Source organism: Penicillium riverlandense, assembly GCF_028828495.1.
Source record: "Penicillium riverlandense strain IBT 135883 chromosome Unknown utg000002l_segment0_segment0, whole genome shotgun sequence".
Lineage (NCBI taxonomy): Eukaryota > Fungi > Ascomycota > Eurotiomycetes > Eurotiales > Aspergillaceae > Penicillium > Penicillium riverlandense.
In genome coordinates, this window is record NW_026643195.1 from 1,309,840 (window position 1) to 1,331,485 (window position 21,646).

Here is a 21,646-nt window from a genome sequence, read left to right on the forward strand (position 1 = left end):
TGGGGTTGGTTCTTCGCGACAGAGCATAGTCATGTGCATTACATTGCATGTATGGCAGACATGAATTGATGACAGACATTATTGTTTCATTCGCACTTTTGTTGTTTCGTGCTCTTCATTCGATTTTCAGAGTCTACTAGTTAGTTAGTGGGCGGCAACTACACACGGGATCATCTCGCCGTCTAAAAGTAAGACTGTCCCGGCCTCATCCCGTCTCTCTCCATCTATAAATATGCGTTCAGACAACGCATCTCGAATGTTTAACAGCTCGTAACGCTTCAATTCCGCTATTACACGAGGTATGTATGTCATGTGTATACATCGAACAAGAACAGGCAAGACCAGGAATGGAATCAAGCATCATGCGCAAAGATAAAGAAGAAGAATTATGCAGATAGGAGGTTCTCTGTAGAGCCTACGACTTCTCCGACTTCTCCTGAACCGCCGAACCACCGGGAGACGTGTGGAAGTGGCTGGCCGTGCTCGCCGTGCGACTCAACGCCGTCGGGCTGGCGACCTGGTCCTTTGTATCGGTGATGTTGGTCGTAATAACGCCCGTCTCGGCTGCGTCACCGGCCTTCTCCGGCTTGTAGGATGCCGAGGTGCTGCGCGAGGGAGGCTCAGAGGTGGCGGGGGAGGCGACCCCCGTTGAGGAGAGAGACTGGGACTGCGACTGGCTGCGAGTCAAGTCTTTGATAGTGCTCCACCACTTCTCGGCGTCGGCGGGGGTGTGCGCCTTGAAGGTGAGCTCTATGTTGGCGGCAAATGCATTCCCCACCTTGCCGTTCGAGACATCCTTGCCCTTGACGTTGAACTTGACGCCGTCGATGGACCCGATCACACAGTCGGGCAGGTACAATGACAGCTCGGGGGAGGGGTCACGACGGAAGTCGTCGTTGTCCTTAAACTCGTGCAGATACTTAGCGGGAGTGACGACGTAGTACCCCGTGCTAAAGCCCTTGATCACAGCGCGGGAGCGACGCTCCAGCGAGCCCTCGATGAGCGGCTGCGTGGCGCGGTGGTCCTGGTTCGGGAAGGAGATGTTCTCAAACAGGCGCGGCGGCGAGTCCGGATTGACCAGCTTGGCGTCGTTGCTGACGATAAAATTGATCCACTCAAAGTCCGGTGGGATGCGCTGCGCCGTGCCCAGGATGTCGGCGTACATGGTGCGCTGTCGGTCCAGCTGGTTTTCCATATGCTGGAAGAACTGCTCCAATGCACTTTGGACAGTCTGCAGGATGTGTGCTTCGAACTGCTGGAAGGAGTTCTGCAACGAGAGGACGTCCTGGCGGTGGGTGTTCTCTTCGTTGACTTGCTTGTTGAGTCGGTGGTTGATCATCCGCCGGAGGAGGTACGGGTCGTGCTGCTGCTCGATCTTGCCTGCAGCGGCGGCGTCAAAGGCCGCGGAGTTCTGGCCCAGGAGCTCGATGTGCTTCTGGGTTTCTTTCCGGGCCTTCTCGACGGCTTTGGCGCCCTTAGCTGCGCCCGACTTTAGTTCCTTTGACTTGTTCTTGACTTCCTTGTGCAGACGCTCGAGGGTCGGAAGCACGCCGCTCTTCAGGTTCTTCTCGGTGTCGAGGTACATGTTCACGATCCCCTACCCAATCAATCATCAGCTATTGCTCAGAATTGCAGGCTTGTTGCCGCCCCATACCTGAGAATTATTCCGCATGTTCTCGAACAGGCCCGCAATGCCTCCGGCGCTGGAGCTGAAGTGGTGGCCCTCCTTCAGAGGATCGCTCACGGACTGATGAATTATCCGTTAGTCGATTCCAGGCGACCCGAGTGTCTGCCATACTCACTTTCAAGACCTTCTCATAATCCTTGGAATTGGCCCTGGAGACCTTGGCAGTCGTGGAGACATAGTCCTCAAGATAGCCGGTCATGTGCTTCCAGGCTCTCAGACGCTCAAGCAGGAGATTGGTGCTCTACAAACACACAGTCAGTTCTCGTGCCCTTTCTTCCTTTTCTCTTGCCCGAGGATAGACCCCGCGGGGATAATTTCAGTCGAACGCACCTCACTGCTATCTGTATGAGGAATAGCCTCGTCATCGCCATCGCTCATAGACGTCCGCCGGGTGAGGGTGCTGGTGACCGTGCCCGTGCGCGTGGGGAGCTTGACGTCCACTGGACTGGTCATGGTTGTAGTGGTGGGGAGGTAGGCCGGCGGGAAGAGACAGAGAAACTCGCGGGGAGGGAAAGGACAGAACCAGCAACGACGACGAACCCCAGGGGAGAATCCGGAGCCTTAAGAGCACGGATCGGAAATCGCGGCGGGGTGGTGGGCCGACCGACGGTGTAGGGTTGGGTTGGGTTGAATTGGGGGAAGATTGACGGCAGTGGCTGAAGATGAGCCACAACAAACCAGGTCGGTAGCGGCGCTAGGCTAATGTGGAATAGTCGCGGCGATGGTTAACGGAGCTAGTGGATGGCCAGTGGGGACTTGTGTTGTGGCGCAGGAACGGAGAGAGCAATCAGTGGCGGCAGAAAAGTGTAGGTCACAAAGGGGAATGAATGGCTTATTTACAAGTCGACATTCCTCGACCGATCCGGGTGCGATGAGGTCATGCAGTGGAGCGATTTAGAGTTGCATACCGCCATGGCAATATTTATTGACAGTACTGATGAGGGAGTGGATTATTAAAGTACATCAGAGAGATTGTAATCATGCGTGACTCGTGCTGCCGGGCAGCTATTTCATGAAACCAAAGGAAACTCCATCTATGAGAGGAAGCAAAAAATCCATGTAGTTGCCAAACGCCGAAGGCAAGAAAAGAGACCGGGGATGAATGCTGTGAGGGGCCTTGGTGGTGTTGCAATGCTGAAGGAGAAAGGAAAAGGAAACCAAAGGAAGAGGCAAGGGGCATAGTCCAGCGTCCAGCACCGGGCGTGATGGGATATCGGTAAAAAGAGAGGAGAGAGAGCGAGTGGGTGCTCCTACCTCGCTCGGGCTTGGACAAGGCGAAGTCGGCGTTCCTCGTCGTCGGCAGCGGTGCCGCGAGCCTCGAAATATGGGGAGCGGCTAGGCACCTCTGCAGGGGTCGAGGTGCCGGTTGACCGACCGCTACGCAGATAAGCCTGCTGCGGAGACTGGATCACCGGCGGCGTGGGAACGTCGCTTGCCATGACGGCGTTGTAGTCGGGCAAACCAGTGTCGCACGGCCGAATGGTGCTGCGAACGGCAGTCGAGTAACTGGGTACCCGACTCAGGGTTTCGACCTCGGCGTATTGAGGATGGAAGGGCGTCGCCATGCCGGAGGGGATATGGTCGTGGTCGACTTCGTCGGATGGTCTCCGCGACAAATCGGGGCTGCCGGGGTTGTGCGTGTTGGTACCAGACGAGGCGCCAAAGTAATCCGTATTAATATGAACCCGTCGCGGCGCGGCATCACCCTCTGGTGGAGGAGAGTCGTGCGGCTCATTGGACGTGGGTTGTCCGACTGGGTTGGTGCTCAAATTGGCTAGACGGCTCTGCAGAGCCGAAGCGGAGATGTCTGTCGTCGTCAAGGCATTCATGGAGGCGAGGTTCTCCGCTGAGAGATTGCGGCTCAGCGGGCCGAATGGCGTGCCTGGACCACTACCAGGGCCAGGTGTTCGGTAGCCGCTGGGATCTAGTTCGCTGTACAGTTGATCGAACTGGTGTTCACCGTACAAGGGAGGCGCATGCTGAGCCATTTCATCCACGGCTCTCTGGGTCGCCTGCGGGGTTACCTCCACGAGATTGTTCTGTTCATCGATTGCGATATGTGGCGAAATGTAAATGGATACCGGGAGTGTCGCGCGTAGCTGCATCACCATTAGTATTGGACAGGATACACCGTACGAACAATGCTTACCTCGCTGACGTGGCCGTCCGGATTGTGTAATTGAATGCGGAACTTGAGCTTGTGTCGAATTTTAATGCCCTTGGTATCTGTGTCCTGCAGACACCGGGTCAGGGTATGGGGCATATCCAGGTATCGCACAAGTTGGTGTCCCTCGGCTGCCTCATCGATGATTTCTATGTTATTTTCGTCCACTTCAACCTCGTCGGTCAGGATCGTCCTGGTGATTTTGTATGTGTTGCGAATCGACTCGGGGTCTTCCGGATTAAGCGTCAGATCGTGGCTCTCGATCAGCTGCGATGTGATTTGACCGATGCGCAGGCCCTTGAGCAAGGGGATCAATTTGAAATCCACGCGGATCGACGTTCCGAAAATGACCGCCTTGGTGGGTGTGCAGATGGAGTATTCGATCTTGTTCGGCCAGATGTTATCGACAGACTGTGTGCAGAAAAATGTCAGCGAAAGCTACCCTGTCCAGATCAAATCCCAAACCTACCATTGCATGCGATAGCTCGAGAGCGCTGGGATCGAGCGTCCGGATGATTCGCAGCGGCTTGCGAACCACGATGTCTTTGGCGTATTTTCTGCCGATCTCTGCCTTGAACCGGTACATCACCCATGTCTCGTGCAGACCCTCCACGCTTTCGGGCATCGAGCCCTCCAGGATGACGTCGAAGGGATACTCATAGTTGCCCGCCGCTAGGATCTCGGTCTTGCCTTTGCCCGGGTCCCGGAATCGCCAGGTCTGCTCGTAGAAGACTCGTTCGCGCCACGACTTGCGGCCACCGGCAGTCGAGGTGGAGGGCAGATGCCAGCTGCACGACCGATTTGTCAGAAAGGAGGAAGATTTACCTCGGCATCAAGAATGTCTTACCACACGCGCGACATGCCCGTTAACTGTAGGCGCAGGTGCTTGATCGACAGCGGTTCCGACAAGCACAACACCAAGGTGCCCTTGAGATGGGCGCTGGCAGCTTCATCTTCACCACCTCGGAACACGATGTAGTCGTCGTTTAGCCTGAACACAATTATTATTAGCGGGTTGGCTACAGGGCTCGGCCTGGGGATCTGACTCACCGGATATCGAAGTACTTGGCATTGCTTGCGCTCCCGCCACCACTAAAAAAGCTGAGAGCCATGACGTGCCAGCTGAATGCGACGGGGGGGTCGCTTGTGTGTCGGAGGATAGCAGTTTGTGTGGGCGAGAGAGGGAGAGGAGGATGAGAATGAAGAGGAGACCAAATTAAAAAAATAAAATAAAACAGGGTAGTACGTCCTGGTGTATTTTTTTCCGCTTCTCTTTTTTCGCGATCTACCGGGTGAATGTCCAGAATCAATCCGGTCCGACAACGGGTCGTGGTGGAGTCAGTCCGTTTCCGTCGACGGTCGGGTTGGTGGCGATAGCGCGATAATGCTAGGCCGAAGTGGGATGGTGGGATGATAAGAGATTGTATGGAAGACAGAGAGGGAGAAGGGAGAAGAAGATGAGGAAAATCAAAAAGACAGACAGACAGAAGAATTGATTGAGACAGGAATTAACCGGTGACATTTACGTCAGCGCGATCATATGAACAAAAGGGCTGAGGAGCAGGGCCTTTTGTTTATCCAGGTCCATCACGCCATAGCCTCGGGCGACACTTATCGCGACGAGACGACCCGATCGTTACTATTATTATTGACAGCCGTGAGATACGGATGGCGCCATCATTATTGGTACTAGGACCCGCCAGGCACTCGATCTGTCTGTTTTGCTGCGTTCGAGACAGATCGGAGCTCCACTCATCAGCAATTCTCTGAATGGCCGGCCACTCGGAGTTGCTGCGACCACACGGGAGGATAAAGCAAGAACCGATCCACCGGTCTACAGAAAAGAGCATGCTGCCGTCCAATAAGGGTAATGGCTCCACGACGGGCCCTATCGGGATCCCTTGTACGACCCGGGCGGCTCTCGACCGCTGTTCACCGGGACGGCATACCGGCATCCCGATTCTGCTCATCCCGGTGTGTTGCCCTGGTTGATTGCTCTGGTTGATTACTCTGTCGACAATTCTTACTCTTGACCGCGAGCCTGCTCGCCAGATCGGTCTAGAACACTCTCTCATGAAATGAAGTCGTCAGTTTTGAGTCACACAGCAACAGTCCCTCAGGGTTCTAGAGATGAGGCTACAATATGATTTCGTCACTGCGGACTACAATACTCCTGTCCCAAGGTCTCCACCCGTCAAGAATTTTTTTGTTCGGACCCACTCCGGGATCCAGGCAGATCACTGCTTAGCTTTCGCAAGTACACTACGTATGTCATCACCGTCGGTGGTTCGCCGCGCTGTCCCTGATTTGCAGATCCATTTGCGCAGCAGCTCCATCCAGCGCCCGGTGTGGACGTGTTCACGGTCGACAGGCATCATCCATCGCATCATCCGAGTGGCTGAACTCGGTCTTGTGGATCTGGAGCGTGCTTCTCTTGCTGCAGCTCATAATAGCTGCGCTGCATATGTAACTAGCTTCAAGCTATCCTGTCCAATGGAACCTGACATCACCCGGCGTACTTGCCATTCTCAGCACGCCACACCTGCAAAGGGTTCCCTCTTACGGAGTACATGGCACGCTAACTGTTTTGCAGTGCCATATAGCACATAGCTCCAGCAAACCTCAAATCGCCTTGGTTTTTGCCGATACTATGCAAAAAATTGATCAACTATGTCGTGTCGCCGGGTAAGAGATCTCCATAGCGCAAGGCCACCGGCTACTTCAGGCTAGAAACAGAAATTTTGACACCTAGGTCTTATCGACGGAATCATCCGAAACCTATCGCCCTTTTACCATACAACTGAGGAAATAAATGTGGATCCCATTTGACAGGCAAGTTCACCAATGGTCGCCCGGAGATAGGGCACACCCTCTCGGGACGAAAAAAATAAAAAATAAATAAAATAAAAACACGGATCTAAAGACCCACTACGATAGCTGCGGCAGGGTTCAGTGGACAGGAAACGAAACACATGTCAAATTTCTTTATTTGATCCCATCGGAGGGGGCCTGACAAGGCGTCACGTCGGCTACTCACATAACCGTGGCCTAACACCTTCTTTTACAGAAAGACTTAGCGATATACCGATTGCCAGCTAAGGAAAGTCTAGATCCTTAAAGGCTTCGCTGATAGGATCTAGACCTAGCACGTTTCCTAGAAAAGTACTAGTATGTATGCTCAAATAGACATCTGCGTCTCACATCGTGCTATACTCTCGTGCTTTTTATATGGCTTGATTCGCGACGATCCTATTTCTAGCGCATTGCTTGTATTGCCAAAGCTCGTCATTATTTACTGCTAACCCAGTCTACTAGCACTGCTACTGTGGAAGCTCCTATGGCAACCTACTGCGCAGCTTGCAGCCCAGACAACCATATCAGTCAAATGAACAGTCAAAAAACATAGCAGGGTCTGTTGACCGACATTTCATTCAATCACTTCCAACGACAGATGCATATGGCTGCTGCGTGGATTGTTTAACATACTCTGGGACCTGCTCTGGTTATTTTTTCTCTCCGAGCGCATGCTTTCTAGATAACCCAAATAACGCTACCTGTGATCCTTCAGTCAACAATAATGTGTCCAATTTGGCAGGAAGTGCCCCTATCACATTCACGATTGGTAATTCTAATTGTGGGTGGTTCTTGCTGTCACATTGATTTATCAACGCTTGACAACCAGCGCTCGGAAATCTATGTGTGGGAACGCGGGGATTCCTCGGATTTGACTCGAGAGGATTCTTGTTTAATGCCCTCTAATTAGGATTTTCATCAAGGTACACATTCCAAGGTGTCATTGTACGATATTGTAAACCAACTTACGCCCAAATTAAAGGGGTGGAGGAGATGGAGGGGCAACTGGCTTGATCCACGCTCACTTCTTTTCTTTCCCAGATCCTACTTTCCCTGACGACTAAACCAGGTGATTCTTGTGGAGTAACTATTCCTGGCACCTCACAACTTAGGCTTCAACAGATAGTGGTCACCTGAGAATATAGGTGGTAAAGACTTATGATATAAACTCCTTCGTAACATGAGAATCATCAGCCCTAGATCATGTAAACAAAATCCTCAAACTGACCATGCCGCCTAGAGCCGGAGTTGGAACTCACTGGGGCGGAAGGAGCGGCCGCAGTGCGTCAATTAAGTCTGTCGCGCCATAGCGAACTTCGCTGGAGTTTGGCTCGACGTCGACTAAGTCACCCTTGTTCTGGGCATCATTGAATTTGATCAAGAGTTCGGCGAGGTTTGCGGTCAAGACCCGCTCACGAGTCTCCTTCCATTGTGAACGAGGTACGGATTCTATTTTGATTGTCCGGCCCAATAGCTTGCTTAATGCCGTCACGACATCGTTGGCGCTATACCGGCGCGGTCCCTCAGCATGGACAACCTGCACATCCTTCTCACCAGCAGGCTGTAACAAGAGGTCAGCGGCGATCAAGCCGAGATCTGGCGCCGAGATTGTTGGGAATAGCATGTCGGCCGGGTCATGAAAGCTCAGTAGGGTGCCGGACGCTATAGCCGGTGGGATAACGCGTCCCCATCCTTGCATATGTTCCGCCGATCGTAGGAATATCTTCTGGCAATTGAGTTGCCTGAGCCGCTCCTCGAATAAACGGTACATCGTAGGCATCCCAATGTCATAGGCAATATGAGCTCCGTAGTCAGAAATCGCTAGCACCCGTTTCGGGCGTGCCTTCTCGAGCGCGTCCGCGAGGCTTTCGATCGCTCTCACCATTTCCCCGGTCGTGTCCTTCGCCTGCAGGAAGGGCGGAAGGATGACCTGGACAGTATCAGCATCGCGAATCGCCTCAGCGAGGGCTACAGAATCCTGTAGGTCGGCTATGGCGATCTCGCATCCAATCTCACGTAGCGGTGCCCCCTTTGACGCATCACGGAGAATAGCTCTGACTGGTACGCCTGCCTTGCGTAACGTTAATGATGTGCTATAGCCGACCTTGCCGGTTGCTCCGATGATTGCAAGCATCTTCGATTCCTTCTCTACTATATCAGACAGATGGCACGCACAGATGCAGACGAATATTTTTAAGATATTGCAAAAAGAAATTCATCAACGGGAATAGTGTTGTATTAGGTGAGACGGAAATGACGAGGAGTGATGACTCTTATATCGTACTTTTGCTATCTATACGAATAATCTATTCGGTACTCTATTCCCGCTTTACCCGGGCAAATAATGTGTACTGGAATAGGCTACGATACTGGCATTGCCAAGGCTTCCTGCTGATCATGTCACTCGATGTCAGACCCTACAGTACGCATGGTTAAAGGTGATTTGAGGAACGCTGCCCCGTAGAAAACAGCCGAACATTTTTCAGTTTATCGAATAGCCAAAAGTATAGGAGTATGGAGCATCCCACTACTAAATCAGTTCTCATTTTTCTGGTGGTTCAAAGCCAGAGAAACATCCACAAGACTTTAGATCCGGAGACTGGGCTGTCGGCGAGTGGCTTGGCATTTTAGGGAATCGGAGGTTGGTAGCTAGGTGATTTAAAGACGCAATTAGTTGGTCATTTTTGCATCGCCGTCGTAGTATGTACACTGCTGATACTTCGCTGTCGACGTGCTTGATGTTGTAAGTGGTCTGGTCTTGTTCGACTACTGTATGTCCTTCGGGCATCCCTCGTACAGATTGAAAATCATATTATTCTGTCAACTTGCGCCTAAATTAGCTCCAGTCACATTTGAAATAGAAAGAAAAGAGATATTTGCGACCCCAACGCCCAAAATGAACACCCAGTTTAGTCCCAAGGATATCTAGAACATGGAGAGAGAAAATAATACAATATCGGAGGTGAGCACCAAACATTAATCACCCTCCAACCATTATGTCGGCGGCACCCAGGACGGTTGATTAAAGTTCGGGAGACACTTCACCATAGGCGGCGGCGCAAGCTGCCACTCAACAAACTCCTCGTTGGCCATGAGAGAACGTGACATATTAACATGGTCAGCAACATATCCATGCTTTGCCTTCGTGCCCAACGCCTCGTCATCATTGTACGCAACATTAACAGAAGGCACAGCCATGATCTTGCCGAGCCCGTGACGAAAAAGATCTTTCGCAAGCAGCGTGGGCTCACCCATGTAACACTCGCCCTCCCTGGAAGCGCGGAACTTGACGGTCTCTGCAACAAATGGGGCTGCGTCCAGCACGACCATCCCTCCCCAGCAGGAGTACACCTGCAGCGGGCGGAACGCTTCGTACCGCTTTCGGCTGTACGGGTCGTCGAAGAATAGGTCCTTGTTATAGGTCCACGACCCGTCGTGCGGGATCTCAAAGAACAAGTTGCCTACCAGTGACCGCGAGACCCAGACGTCATAGAATGAGGTCCCGTTGAAGATCCAGTCGAAGGCACATGTCATGTGCGAGTCTTGATTGACGTGCTGGTATACCAGTTCCAGGATATCCTCCGGACACATCGCGATATCGTTGATGAAAATCACAACCGCGTCGGGGGAGTACGTTCCCGCCAAATTTTTCATCCCATAATTAGCCTTCAACGGTGCCAGCGCTGCATTCCGCAGTTCCGCCAGCGCTTCAATGCGGTTCACATGGCCATCCTTGGGGTCAAGGCTACTGTGTTCGAGGAAGAATTGAGCCCCCATAGCCTCGACCTGCGGCTTCAGCGCCCGCAGAATATCATCCGTGCCGTCTGTGGACCGTCCTTCGACCACAGAGATGGCGCAGTGCTCCGGTCCCAGGAACCGCATCGCTTCAATGATACTGCTCATCAGCCGTGGAAGCACCAGCTGAGACTGATGCAGGTTCAGCGCGAAGAAGTACCGCACTTGGCCCCCGTGTGCGGCCTCTCCGCGTAGTAGCTTATACCGCGATCCGATCTCTGACGGGCATGACATCCGGTTGCCGATGGGGTTGTTTCGGAAGTCCATGATCGAGTAGATGTACTCTTTCAACGTGGCGTGCGAGATATGAGATGTTGGTAACGATAGGACTGTTGAGTGTGTGGATGTTGGGTTGCTAGGTTTCGAGAGCTTCGGCCAAGTATCCTTGTCATCCCACGCGGGATTCCAATCTCCATACCAAGAGTGCGAAGGTGTTGGCGTTGCGCTTCCCATCAGTGACGTCGGCATCACCAAGGCAGAGACAGGAGACGGAGACAGCGCCAAGTCGGCATTCTCGACATGTCCCATTTCCGGACTATCTATCTTCGTCTTCACGTCCTCCTTCAACCTGTCATCCGCAGGGAACGAACCGTCAAAATCACCACTGCTTTGAGGCTGCTGCTCGTCTACCTTGTGCGATTGGAATGGCGGTTCGCCCGGCTGGTAATGCGGTACTGGTGGCAGACTACCGTGAAAAACGTCGAGGTAGGCATCGTGATTCCATCTTAGGATATTCAACTCGTGGAACCACGCCAGCATGAACCATAGACCGAGGACTAGGGTGATGCCGGCCACCAGGGCCTGGTATTGTCGGGCTCTCACCATGATCGCATATCCTGCTGGCGGCAAGTGGTGTGCGACAAGGAGTAATAACGGGTGTAAAAATCGAAGAGGCTGGCTTGTCTTCGAAGTTAACGAGAGGCGTCGAGCAGTGACCAAGAAAATTGACGAGGAAGAAAGAAAGAGAAGAATAGAATCGAAAATCCTCAACTGGTGCCACCAGCAACAGGGTAGAGGTCGCAAACAATTTTGTCCCTCTCGTTGCGTCTGCTTACTACAAATAACCCGAATGCCATCCCGCAAGCGCATCAAGCCATACTTCGGGTCCGAATACGGGGGTTTGGGCGGGTGGACCGCCGGAAACAGCCACCGCTTCACTGACTGCACTCGAGACCCACCAGAGCGATAATAAGGTTCGTGGATCAGGTCATAGATGATGCTCTGATTGTCTAAGAATATCCTTCCTATTTCTAGGGGTTCTGGGCTTTCTAGGGGTTCTGGGCGTTGGCCAACCTGTTGTATGTTGTGGTCCGAACCTCCGCATTGGGTTAGTGCATGCCAACCCTAATCCTGAGTGCGTACCCGACACTAAATATCGGGTTCGGATGGAATGAGCAAATTAAAAAGTAGCAGCGAAAGACTCGTATATGTTGCAGTGTATATTATTAGGTTGGTGATAAAAAAAAAAAAGAAAGAGCGCTTCGGAGTGCAAATTATGTCCAGGAGAGACAACAGGCCTTGATTAATGACACAGCAAGGAGAAAACCACACACCCCTCACACCCATATGCAAACAGGGGGAAAACAAATTTATACCCAGGGCAAAGAAAAAATAACTCCACTACAGCTTGGTTTGTTTGCAAAGTCGTCACAACGTCAATCGATCGGGCCAAGACGAGGCGGTTGTTGGGAGGCAACCGGAGCCACATCGTGCCACATAGGTCTCAAGGTGATCTTGAGAGTGATCCTGTCAGGGAGGAGTCCAAAAAGCCATGAGTTGATTTGTTTCTCGGGCCAGCGAGTGATCAACGCACGATGGCGGATGGTATAGAGACACAACTTGCAATGACAAGCTGTCCGTTGTGCCCATCCCTCCCGCCATTCTCATCGTCGCGCACATCTCTCTTAAAAGATCCATCCCAGGATCATATAAATCAATATGCCCGCCGCGATACACATGCCCGCGATTTTGAGGACAGCGACCGTGTCGCCTTGTTTTGCCATCAGCGTCAGTCGAGAGGCGCTGCCTTTCAGGTTCGTCGAGAATGAGGAGAATACTTCGCTCTGGTTACGGGGAAGACGTTAGCATTTATCTGACAAATCATAGTCGCAAATGATTCTCCAGGTCCAGATAGAAAAAACGGTGGTGCGAGATGGGTTCCGGTAGACGTACCGAATGATCGAGGGTGTCCTGGTCCCGCGCATTGTCATGGATATCGATCGTCACGGATCGGAGGGCGGAGACCTTTGATGAAAGAGAGTTGAGGAGCGCATTGTTTTGTCTGGTCACAACTGTCAGAAACGGTCGCAGCAGACCAGAAGCCGAAGCGGCGACAGGCTACCGGGTAGGTTAAAGAGGAAAGGGGACGTACTGCTCGCGCTCGTAGGCATCGCTCATCTTGTCGGGTGCCTAGGGACGGCGAATACTGCTCTGGTCGGGAGTTTTAATTGCCTTTGCCTTGACAGGACAGAAAGGTGGTAAAACTGGGATGGGATGAGGGAAGACAGGGAAGGGCTTGGCCACGGCCAACGGCCGAGCCGACGAGCTGACAGGTCACGTGATTTACGAAGTATATGCAGTATATCATGGAATTGAATTATTCATGTCCCTGGATTCCCCATGGTGTCATTCACCATGTATAGCAGACGCGCATAATCTGCCATCCAGTGTGTACCCACCTCGTCTAACAGCCCGGCGAAGTCCAGTATCATGCGTTGCGCGTGCCGAGCTCCCGGGCGGTATGTTTTGCCGGAGAAGAGGATGGGTCCACCATGGCGGATGAAGTAGACGGCCGGATTCTCCTCAGCATTCTGACTGGATGTGTGACTTGGATCTGGTAAACCGGAGATGGAAATCCCTTCATCTCCAACCTCCTTCCAGTCAACTTCCGCATCTGCCAAGTCAAAGACACCACTTTCACCAGTTCTCTCGTATGTCGGCCCCATCAAAATGTACAGTCCGAGCACGAGAGCAGACATAAACAAAGCACGGACAGATTGAAACGCCGTTCCATCCGCTGGATTTCGATGGGATAGGGTGCGAAATATCTGAGCGGCATGCAGACATGACCGCCGCGCGCTTGGAGTTTGTGCCCACCGCGCAAGAGCTCGACGGGCCTCATGCATTGCCTCTAGGCCGTGCCGACCAGCGCCACGCTCCAGGACATTGATATCAATGGTCAATAGAATGCACACGCTGTGCCATATCACGATGCAGTTTGGATTCGACTCGCGAAAGGTCTGGTCGTAGGACTGGATGGTCTGCATGAGAAGACGACCGGCGATGCTGCCGCGCTTATCTATGCGACAAATATTCCAGGGAATGCTATTGTGTTGTTCAGGTGAAAATAAATCGGAACTGGAGACTAATCGGTGGCAGTCTGCTGAGACACGCAGGAGAATCGAGCATAACAGCCCGTACATGGAGAAAGCATGAACTGGGCATGGTACATCTGGCAGATGGAATCCATAGAATGACAGTTCCAACGTCGGTGTCAGTGTGCTGGAGCCTTGGGCTACCAGCTGCATCCATTTTTCGGCAGAGGGAGCTCGGTAGAGAAGATCTTCACTAGGGAGGGCGAGATATATTGAGTTTGCGGAAATGATGGGACTCGAGGAGAAAAGTCCCGAGAGCCACGAGTCGTGCAGTAGAAGACCGATTATCAAGCTAATCAATCAAAACTTTAGAATCTTGAGGATTTGTCGACCTAGATACTTACTTTTTTGTTGCTTCTACCCTGCTCCATGCCTTCCATCGGCCCTCTTCATCCAAGAGTGGCGGGTACAGTGATTCGAAGGATTGACCAAGACGGGAACAGAAGAAACCATAACCTTGTGCAGCCTAAAAGATATGTTATCTTCTATTGTTGAGAAAAGTCGGTTGAAGGGTATTCACAGTCAAAGTATGAATGTAAAGGAGTCGAGACTTCTCCGGACATAGCGTTCCCTTTAGAATAGTTAGACAGCGCTTGAAAAATGGTAAAAGATAAAGACCCACTCCCGTGGATATGAAGAGAAAAAGCATGTGATGTGCCAATGTGAGAGGGCTAAGTACGTCATTTATTGATCGAGATCCATCAACAGAGTGGAGGACCTGAATATAAACCTCGTTCAAAATCCCCTGTGGATGTATTAGAGATACAAAGGTAATGGAGCGAACACGCATACCGGATAGGTCTTTTTGATGAAGTCCATGGCCTCTTCTGTTTTCAACAGAGAGAGTCCAATCATACACATGAGAAAAAGTAGCGGCGTCGAGGTACTCTGTGGGTCGAACGTAGGCAGATGTAAGAGAGGGTGGACTGGTTGATACCTGTGAATATATAGATATAGACCTTGGTCAAATACTTCCACGGTGTTCAGGCAGAGATAGCGCTGGCTGCATCTTGAGTCCGTGTTCCAGGTGCAATTGCACCTGGTACCCGAAATATTGCGCTTCAAATCTCGGAGGCGCCGCTTGATGTCATAATTTAGATCGATTTCTGTGCCATTATCACTTTCTGGCGTCTGGCTAGCAGGCTCAACCATCATGTCAAAGGCAGGACTTGAAAAGATGTTGTCCATACTGCCAAAGGCGACATCTTGCCAGAGCCGAGGCCGGGTGGGAGATTCCGCTCTTGCTGGCCAGGAGGTATTGATTCTTTTCAGTGCGCAATCGGCGTTTCTGGAATCTGATCGTGAAACATTCTCGACAAAAGTATTTGTGTGGACATCAAAGATCTCCCCGCCATTATGGCCCAGAGAATTTGCGTCATACATTAGGTCGCTTGAGGAAAGGTGTGGGAGGACTGGCGGATTGAAAAGGATATTCAGGTAATTGGCGTTTGGATCTTCTCCTGGGAAAAGGGCGGTGTTCTCATAAACTTCCGTCTCTCGTGCAGCCGCTTGGGGCCCTTGCACCAGCGGTTGAACGGCCCTCTGATTAGCACCAAAGCCATCTGTTATAACTGGTGGTATCGAATTTAATTCCTCCGAATAGTTCGCATCGACTTGATCATTTATCACTATTGGCCTCTCTGCAAATGGATCCACTGGGAACAAGCTGGACGACGGCATGTCCTGTGCCTGCCAAGCAACATTACCACCCAGTTTAAGGCACAGCGACGAGATCACTCACCGACTCCTTGTCTGTGGAATCCCGATCTGAGAAATGATTTCGCCGATGACGGAGTAGAACATCTCTGACAAGTTAATCATGGGCCCAAGGAGGGTTGTGTTCGTTTAATCACCTTCGGGCAAACTGTTTGCCGCAGATAGGACACTTGAATGGTCGTTCGCCAGTATCTGAAAGTAGAAAATTTCAAACCCTGTACATGTCTCGGGCATAGACTGGGGTACACCTTGATGTTACGCACGGGCTAGTTCATGGCGGTTCAAATGCTCCAACTTGGAGAAGGTCTTTTCACAGCGGGTGCAGGATATCCTCTTGCCCACTGCTCGGCGTCGCGGCCTCATTATCACAGCATCTAGAAAGTGCTAATAAGTGCCGGAAGCCGCAGAAGAAAGGAAGGCGAAGTTCCAAAATTGGAGAATCGCGGGGTACTTGTCTTAGCGGCATGTCAGAGGCCCAATGAAATTAATTGGATCGCGGTTTGATACCAGCTTAATTGTCAACTTGGAGGACACAATCACAGTTGCTATGGATTGCTATCAATTATTGTTTTGCTCTGATAAAAATAGTAATTTGACTGGAGCCTTTTTGTTCCAGACCCGGTAGTCATAGGAGGTGCCAACGTAGGAAGAACTTGGAGAGAAGAGGGGGGAGGAGGGGATGTTAATTTGACTGTGGATGACCCACACCGCGAGAGCAGCGTAGGACTCGACTAGGAGGGGAGTTAGTGTTGTTTGTCACTAAGAGCCGAGGGAGGGATTTTCAACTTAATGGAAACGAGAAAGACTTTGTCGAGCTGTCTATGCCGAATGCTATTCGGCCAAACCTTGGTACAAGCTGTTCCAGAATAGACAGAGTCAGACTCGTGATTTGTTCTCTCAATCAGGAACCCGATTCTATTTAATAAGGATAGTAAATTGGTCTTTACAGGAACTGCCAAATCCCTACGCATAGGACATATTCCATGACGAGTGTCTTTTGTATGAGATTGAATCTTCGTATGCTATGACGGCCAAGCTCCTAAGTATAAGGCTAGTCTTCGACCCTTAGATTAAACATTGCATCATGTGGTAATTGTCGCTAGTCTTAAACTTCTTCTTCTGCAACCGCTGTCTTTGTCGTCAATGTAGCTGTTTTATCGGAGCATAGAACATCAAACCTCTAGAAGATTGAGCCAAATTTAACTTGACTCTTTAGGCGTGTGTAATTTACATACTGCTAAGCTTTCAATTGCTGTCAATTTTTGCACTATAACCGTTTCTTTCGCCGAGTAAGCCGCTCCGACCGCCAGCGTTGTTGTCACAACAGGCAGACCGACGGGGACACCAATGATGAAAAGAGTCAGAGCAAGATGCAGCAGATTGTACGAATTGTTTTCAGATACTGCAATTCTCAAGTGGTGAAAGCAACGCCCGATCCACCCACACAATATTCAAGATATGTTGAGTACAAGGACTTCCTGTGACATAGCTCCAGGATTCTCAGGAGCATAGTCTGACTCTTCTGCACACAATTCCCGCTCTTTCCGAGCAGCAATAAGATTGTCACACTTTAACGTAGAAGTGACATCATCTTCATTCCCGTAGTTACTCTTTTTAAAGGTCCTTCAACTTGTTGACAACATTTCCTCAATACCAAGTGACCTTTGAAATAGCAATGTCTTCAAAAGTTTTCCTTATTCGCCATGGAGAGACGGAGTGGTCTTTGAACCAACAGCACACGGGCTCTACCGAGGTCCCTCTGACATCAAATGGTGAGGAACAGGTCCGAAGGACCGCAAGAACGTTCGTTGGTGATGGTAAAATGATCCAACCAAAATGTATCAAGCATATGTGAGACTCATGGTGCATTTTCATGTGCTTCTGACCGACTTTTGTCGAGATTTTGTTCTCCTAGAGAGAGAGCTCGCCGAACACTTCAGCTTTTAGGCTTAGGAGACCAGAACCAGTCGTCCGCTCATATTATCATCACTGAACTGTTACAAGAATGGGACTACGGGGACTACGAAGGATTGACCATCGACGAGGTTCGAAGATCAAGAACCTCCAGAAATTTGGACAAAGATCGGCCATGGAATATCTGGATAGATGGGTGCGAAGGTGGAGAGTAAGAGCGAATACTCCCATTTCAGACTGTCCATAAACCAATCAATCTTAATCTCATTTAGGTCGCCTCAGGATGTCGCGGCTAGGTTGGACAAGCTGATCGGAGAAATTAGAGAGTTCAATGGGGCTGATTCAACGGCGAAGAATATTCATGACTCGCCCGCGGGAGCTGATATTGTCTGTGTAGCTCATGGACACATTTTACCGGCGTTAGCTCTGAGGTGGGCAGAGCAGCCATTGCAACACGGAATGAGGTTGTTATTAGAAACGGCCGGGGTGGGAGTCCTATGGTAAGTTTTCCTTACAGTTCTCTTACGTGATTTAATACTGACTCGTTTTGAGCTTCGAACACGAGAGTTTTGAGGAACCAGCAGTTGTCCTGGGCGCAAGAGCCGAGTAAATCAGTACATTGGGCGTGTAGTAGAACCCGGATACGGAACAAGCAGTGACAGTGCAAATGTTAATCTGACTTCAAAAATCTCTGCCCAAACTAGGAGCGAGGAAACATGGGAAATTTCCCCACATGAGCCCCAGATGAAGTGGCCGAGGAAAAATTACGGGGGTGGCTACCGCAGGTGATTTATGGCGCCTGGTAGATGTGGCTTCTTTTATTTTAGTGTAAACACATACCGCCGATCTGCGTTTGTGGGGAACCCAAAGTCAATCAGTTCTTTCAACTATAAAAGTGTGTCCATTTGCCGGCCGAAACTACCAGAGGTCTTTGATCATACCCCCATCCGCTTTGTGAAACATGACTATCCTTTGCCAAGTTTTGAAACACCCCTACCAGACTGCTCTAGTCACCATTATCTTCTTCATCCTCGGCTATGTCATATATCAACGATTCCTACATCCACTGGCCAGATATCCAGGGCCATTTCTAGCCTCGCTCACCGATCTCTGGCAGGTGCATCAATTCATGACGTTGCAACAGCCCTATAATCTCACAAGGCTCCATGAGGAATACGGCTCCATTGTTAGATATGGTCCGGACAAGCTCAGCATTACCAACGAAGAAGCGATCAGGGCTGTCTATCAGAGAGGGGCTCACTTGATGCCCAAGACTGAATTCTACGATGCGTATGGGGCAGCTCATCCAAATCTTTTCGGGGTGCGCGATGAAAGTGTTAGTTCTTTTTTTCAATTCCTATACAGCAGTGGATATATCTAACATCATCCCCCCCGCAGGAGCATTCCATCAGACGGCGACATATGTCTCATAGCTTCTCAATAAGCTATGTCAAAGAGATGGAAGTGCATTTCGACGCAAATGTCAAGATTCTCAGAGATAAGATATCATCATATGCCGAAAAGCAGGAGGTGTTTGATCTCAAAAAGGCTCTTCAATACTATGTTATTGATACATTGGGCGAGCTAGCCTTTAGTCAAACATTTGGCATCCAAGCCACTGATGACGAAACTCGAGTTCCTCCTGTTATTGAACATAGCTTGCTCGCAGCAATTACAGGGGCCTGGCCGTTGATGACTGCAAAGCTCAAGAAGTGGCTCCCACTGGTTCCTAACGAAGGCCTGCAAGCGTTGTTCAAGGGCCGCAAGGCCTGCGCAGATCTCGCATCTCGATGTGTACAAAACAGGCTGGATGCTCTAAACACCAAGGGTGATGGAAATAAGGACGGTTCAGAAAGAAAGGATATCCTTACCAATTTGATTCTGGCAAAGCATCCAGACACGGGCAAGAATCTAACTCGAGTTGATCTAGAGACAGAAGCCTTTGGATTCATGTATGTTTCCTGTTAGAACCCTGCATCCACAACTGTGGCGCTAACATTACCACACTTCAGAATCGCAGGAACACACACAACCAGCGCTACTACAGCCTTGCTTTTCTACCATCTACTTCACTGCCCTGAAATTATGGCTAAGTGTGTTGCCGAAACCGATGAAAACCTGCCTGCTCTTCAGCCAGAGGAAAATGCCTATCCTGTCACAGTGGTCGAAGCATCTTTACCATATCTACGAAACTGCGTGAAGGAAAATTTCCGAATCACCCCTGTGTTTACTATGCCGCTGGCAAGACGTGTACTCGTTCCTGGCGGGTTGACTATTGCCGGACATCATATCCCGCAATATGTAAGTTTGAGGATCGTTCTACTTTTCGACTGTGTATTCTTCTAACTTTCCTAGACCTCTATCGCTGTTTGCAATCATGCATTCCACCACAATGCTTCTGTCTGGGGACTTGATCATAACATTTTTGATCCTTCTAGATGGGACGATGCTGAATTTTCAACCAAATCTCGGCTACTGATGCATTTTGGTCTTGGGGGTCGACAATGCATAGGAAAAACTGTGGCCATGACGAATATATACAAGTTGATGAGCACTCTGCTTCGTGAGTTTGAGTTTGAGCTAGCAGATGAGCAAGAGCGTACTCGCGCCCAGGAAGGTTACTTTCATGGGAAGATTCCGGCTATGATGAGTGTGGGGATTAGTGACTTGGCAGATTCTTTGATGGTGAAAGCGAAACGCAGGACGAGCTCGTAAAATATGAAATATAGGCTGATTTCACGACGAAAATGAATTCTATGAGAGTTTTCTTACAATAGGCATAAAAATAGATAAATACCGTCTCTAGATGAGATATTTGGAGTTGAATGTGAGTTAAATGTTCACAATGGGAAATGTATCTCCGTGTGGGGATAATGTGGCTCCAGTATCCAGAGCCACATTGAAAGTTACCAAAGAGAGCCAATTTCGACATTATTGGTATATTATGATTATTCTTCCATCGACCCATCAAGCGCATCTTTCAACCACTTTCCCACCTCATCTAGCTCAACAGTGCCATCAGCAGCACTAATATGGACCGCTGACAGGGTCACCCGCCGCTCACCAACCCCCTTCTCCTGGCCCCAGAAGCAAGCCCGCTGCATAACAGATACCATCTCCTCAGCCTGTCGCGCAAGTATCGTGGTCTCCGCCTCGGTCTCTTTAGACTTTGTCCGTCGGCTAGTATGAAGCGACTCCAGCGATGAGAGACTGTCATCAGGCAGGAGGATCCGAACCCATGGGAGCGTCATCTGCAGGCGTCCGACACCGTTTGAAGGGCCAGACCATGTTGATCCGCTGAGTCCATAGTCCAATCCGTAGGGCGGCCAGCGTGACAGCGCTTTCCGGCGGCGGATGACAGGGCCGCTGGACGTTTCTGGGATGGCGCTATCTTCTGATTCAATATCTACATCCGGATAGACATCTCTATCCCAGAGAGATCCGTCGAGCGCAGAGTAATGCTCTGCCGAGGTGGTTTTGGCAGCGTTTTTGGTCGTTGGGACTGGGTATTCCGGTCCTGTGAGATACTGTGGGAATGCGCGGGGGACATCCCGCCCTGCGGAGCGAAGGAAGAGAACCGGAGAGGCGAAGGCGTCGAAGCACTTCTCTGGTCTTGTGAAGAACTGCTCGCGTGCGTTCAGGAGTGGGACTAGATCTGGAGGAGCTACCGCTCCTCGGAAGCCTTTCCGCTTGGATGATCGCTTTTGTTTCATGATGCTCATAGCCGAAGATGAGTCGGAGCCAATGCTTCTCTCTGTACTTGGTTCGGGTTTCGTTTCCGGTATATCTTCACTAATACAGTACTCGTCCAATCCAGGCCAGTCACAAACAGGCTCTAGAGCGGTGACGGCTCGCACTAACTGTGCCTCTGTGAGAGCTAGCATGAGGGCCAATGAGCCACCGATGTGCGCCCCAAATACTCCGAGCTGTTCTGGCTGAAGATTGTTTCGGATCCAGTCAAACCCGGCGAGCGTGTCGTGTACGGGCGTGGGGTATTGATAAAAGTTGGATTTGTCGATCAGTTGGTCATTGGTAATGGAATTTTGTAAATTGTCTGCACTTTGTTCCAGTTTGGCTGCTTCGCTTGAATCATCAAATGGTTCCATAGTACCGAGGCGGTAATTGACGGTGACAACCGTTGCA

General features: G+C 50.6%; 9 protein-coding genes across 9 annotated transcripts; 2 read left to right on the forward strand and 7 right to left on the reverse strand.

Annotated features, from left to right (window-relative positions):
• Positions 1-415: 415 nt before the first annotated feature.
• On the reverse strand, positions 416-2,245 carry N7474_002827 (PH domain protein; the record flags this gene model as incomplete). Its single annotated transcript, XM_057194242.1, has 4 exons — positions 416-1,597; positions 1,655-1,747; positions 1,803-1,928; positions 2,018-2,245. Coding segments are annotated over 4 exons (1,629 nt in total), but the record flags the coding sequence as incomplete, so codon positions are not given.
• Positions 2,246-2,937: 692 nt separating this feature from the next.
• On the reverse strand, positions 2,938-4,963 carry N7474_002828 (arrestin family protein; the record flags this gene model as incomplete). The annotated part of the gene is made up of 5 exons (XM_057194243.1): positions 2,938-3,786; positions 3,837-4,262; positions 4,321-4,639; positions 4,699-4,842; positions 4,902-4,963. 5 exons carry the CDS (start codon positions 4,961-4,963, stop codon positions 2,938-2,940), a joined length of 1,800 nt encoding a protein of 599 aa, XP_057055598.1.
• A 2,996-nt stretch (positions 4,964-7,959) lies between these two features.
• N7474_002829 (uncharacterized protein) lies at positions 7,960-8,838 on the reverse strand (the record flags this gene model as incomplete). The annotated part of the gene is made up of 1 exon (XM_057194244.1): positions 7,960-8,838. The coding sequence occupies one exon, from the start codon at positions 8,836-8,838 to the stop codon at positions 7,960-7,962; it is 879 nt and encodes a 292-aa protein (XP_057055599.1).
• An 860-nt stretch (positions 8,839-9,698) lies between these two features.
• On the reverse strand, positions 9,699-11,324 carry N7474_002830 (glycosyltransferase family 69 protein; the record flags this gene model as incomplete). The annotated part of the gene is made up of 1 exon (XM_057194245.1): positions 9,699-11,324. The coding sequence occupies one exon, from the start codon at positions 11,322-11,324 to the stop codon at positions 9,699-9,701; it is 1,626 nt and encodes a 541-aa protein (XP_057055600.1).
• A 1,079-nt stretch (positions 11,325-12,403) lies between these two features.
• N7474_002831 (SNARE domain- containing protein) lies at positions 12,404-12,896 on the reverse strand (the record flags this gene model as incomplete). The annotated part of the gene is made up of 3 exons (XM_057194246.1): positions 12,404-12,562; positions 12,672-12,780; positions 12,871-12,896. 3 exons carry the CDS (start codon positions 12,894-12,896, stop codon positions 12,404-12,406), a joined length of 294 nt encoding a protein of 97 aa, XP_057055601.1.
• Positions 12,897-13,099: 203 nt separating this feature from the next.
• N7474_002832 (uncharacterized protein) lies at positions 13,100-15,676 on the reverse strand (the record flags this gene model as incomplete). The annotated part of the gene is made up of 5 exons (XM_057194247.1): positions 13,100-14,165; positions 14,218-14,339; positions 14,666-14,700; positions 14,920-15,539; positions 15,615-15,676. The coding sequence occupies 5 exons, from the start codon at positions 15,674-15,676 to the stop codon at positions 13,100-13,102; spliced, it is 1,905 nt and encodes a 634-aa protein (XP_057055602.1).
• Positions 15,677-17,264: 1,588 nt separating this feature from the next.
• Positions 17,265-18,113, forward strand: N7474_002833 (histidine phosphatase family protein; the record flags this gene model as incomplete). The annotated part of the gene is made up of 4 exons (XM_057194248.1): positions 17,265-17,440; positions 17,505-17,634; positions 17,696-18,003; positions 18,056-18,113. 4 exons carry the CDS (start codon positions 17,265-17,267, stop codon positions 18,111-18,113), a joined length of 672 nt encoding a protein of 223 aa, XP_057055603.1.
• A 351-nt stretch (positions 18,114-18,464) lies between these two features.
• On the forward strand, positions 18,465-20,218 carry N7474_002834 (uncharacterized protein; the record flags this gene model as incomplete). The annotated part of the gene is made up of 4 exons (XM_057194249.1): positions 18,465-18,839; positions 18,902-19,455; positions 19,516-19,804; positions 19,859-20,218. 4 exons carry the CDS (start codon positions 18,465-18,467, stop codon positions 20,216-20,218), a joined length of 1,578 nt encoding a protein of 525 aa, XP_057055604.1.
• A 233-nt stretch (positions 20,219-20,451) lies between these two features.
• Positions 20,452-21,609, reverse strand: N7474_002835 (uncharacterized protein; the record flags this gene model as incomplete). The annotated part of the gene is made up of 1 exon (XM_057194250.1): positions 20,452-21,609. The coding sequence occupies one exon, from the start codon at positions 21,607-21,609 to the stop codon at positions 20,452-20,454; it is 1,158 nt and encodes a 385-aa protein (XP_057055605.1).
• Between the last annotated feature and the right edge of the window lie 37 nt (positions 21,610-21,646).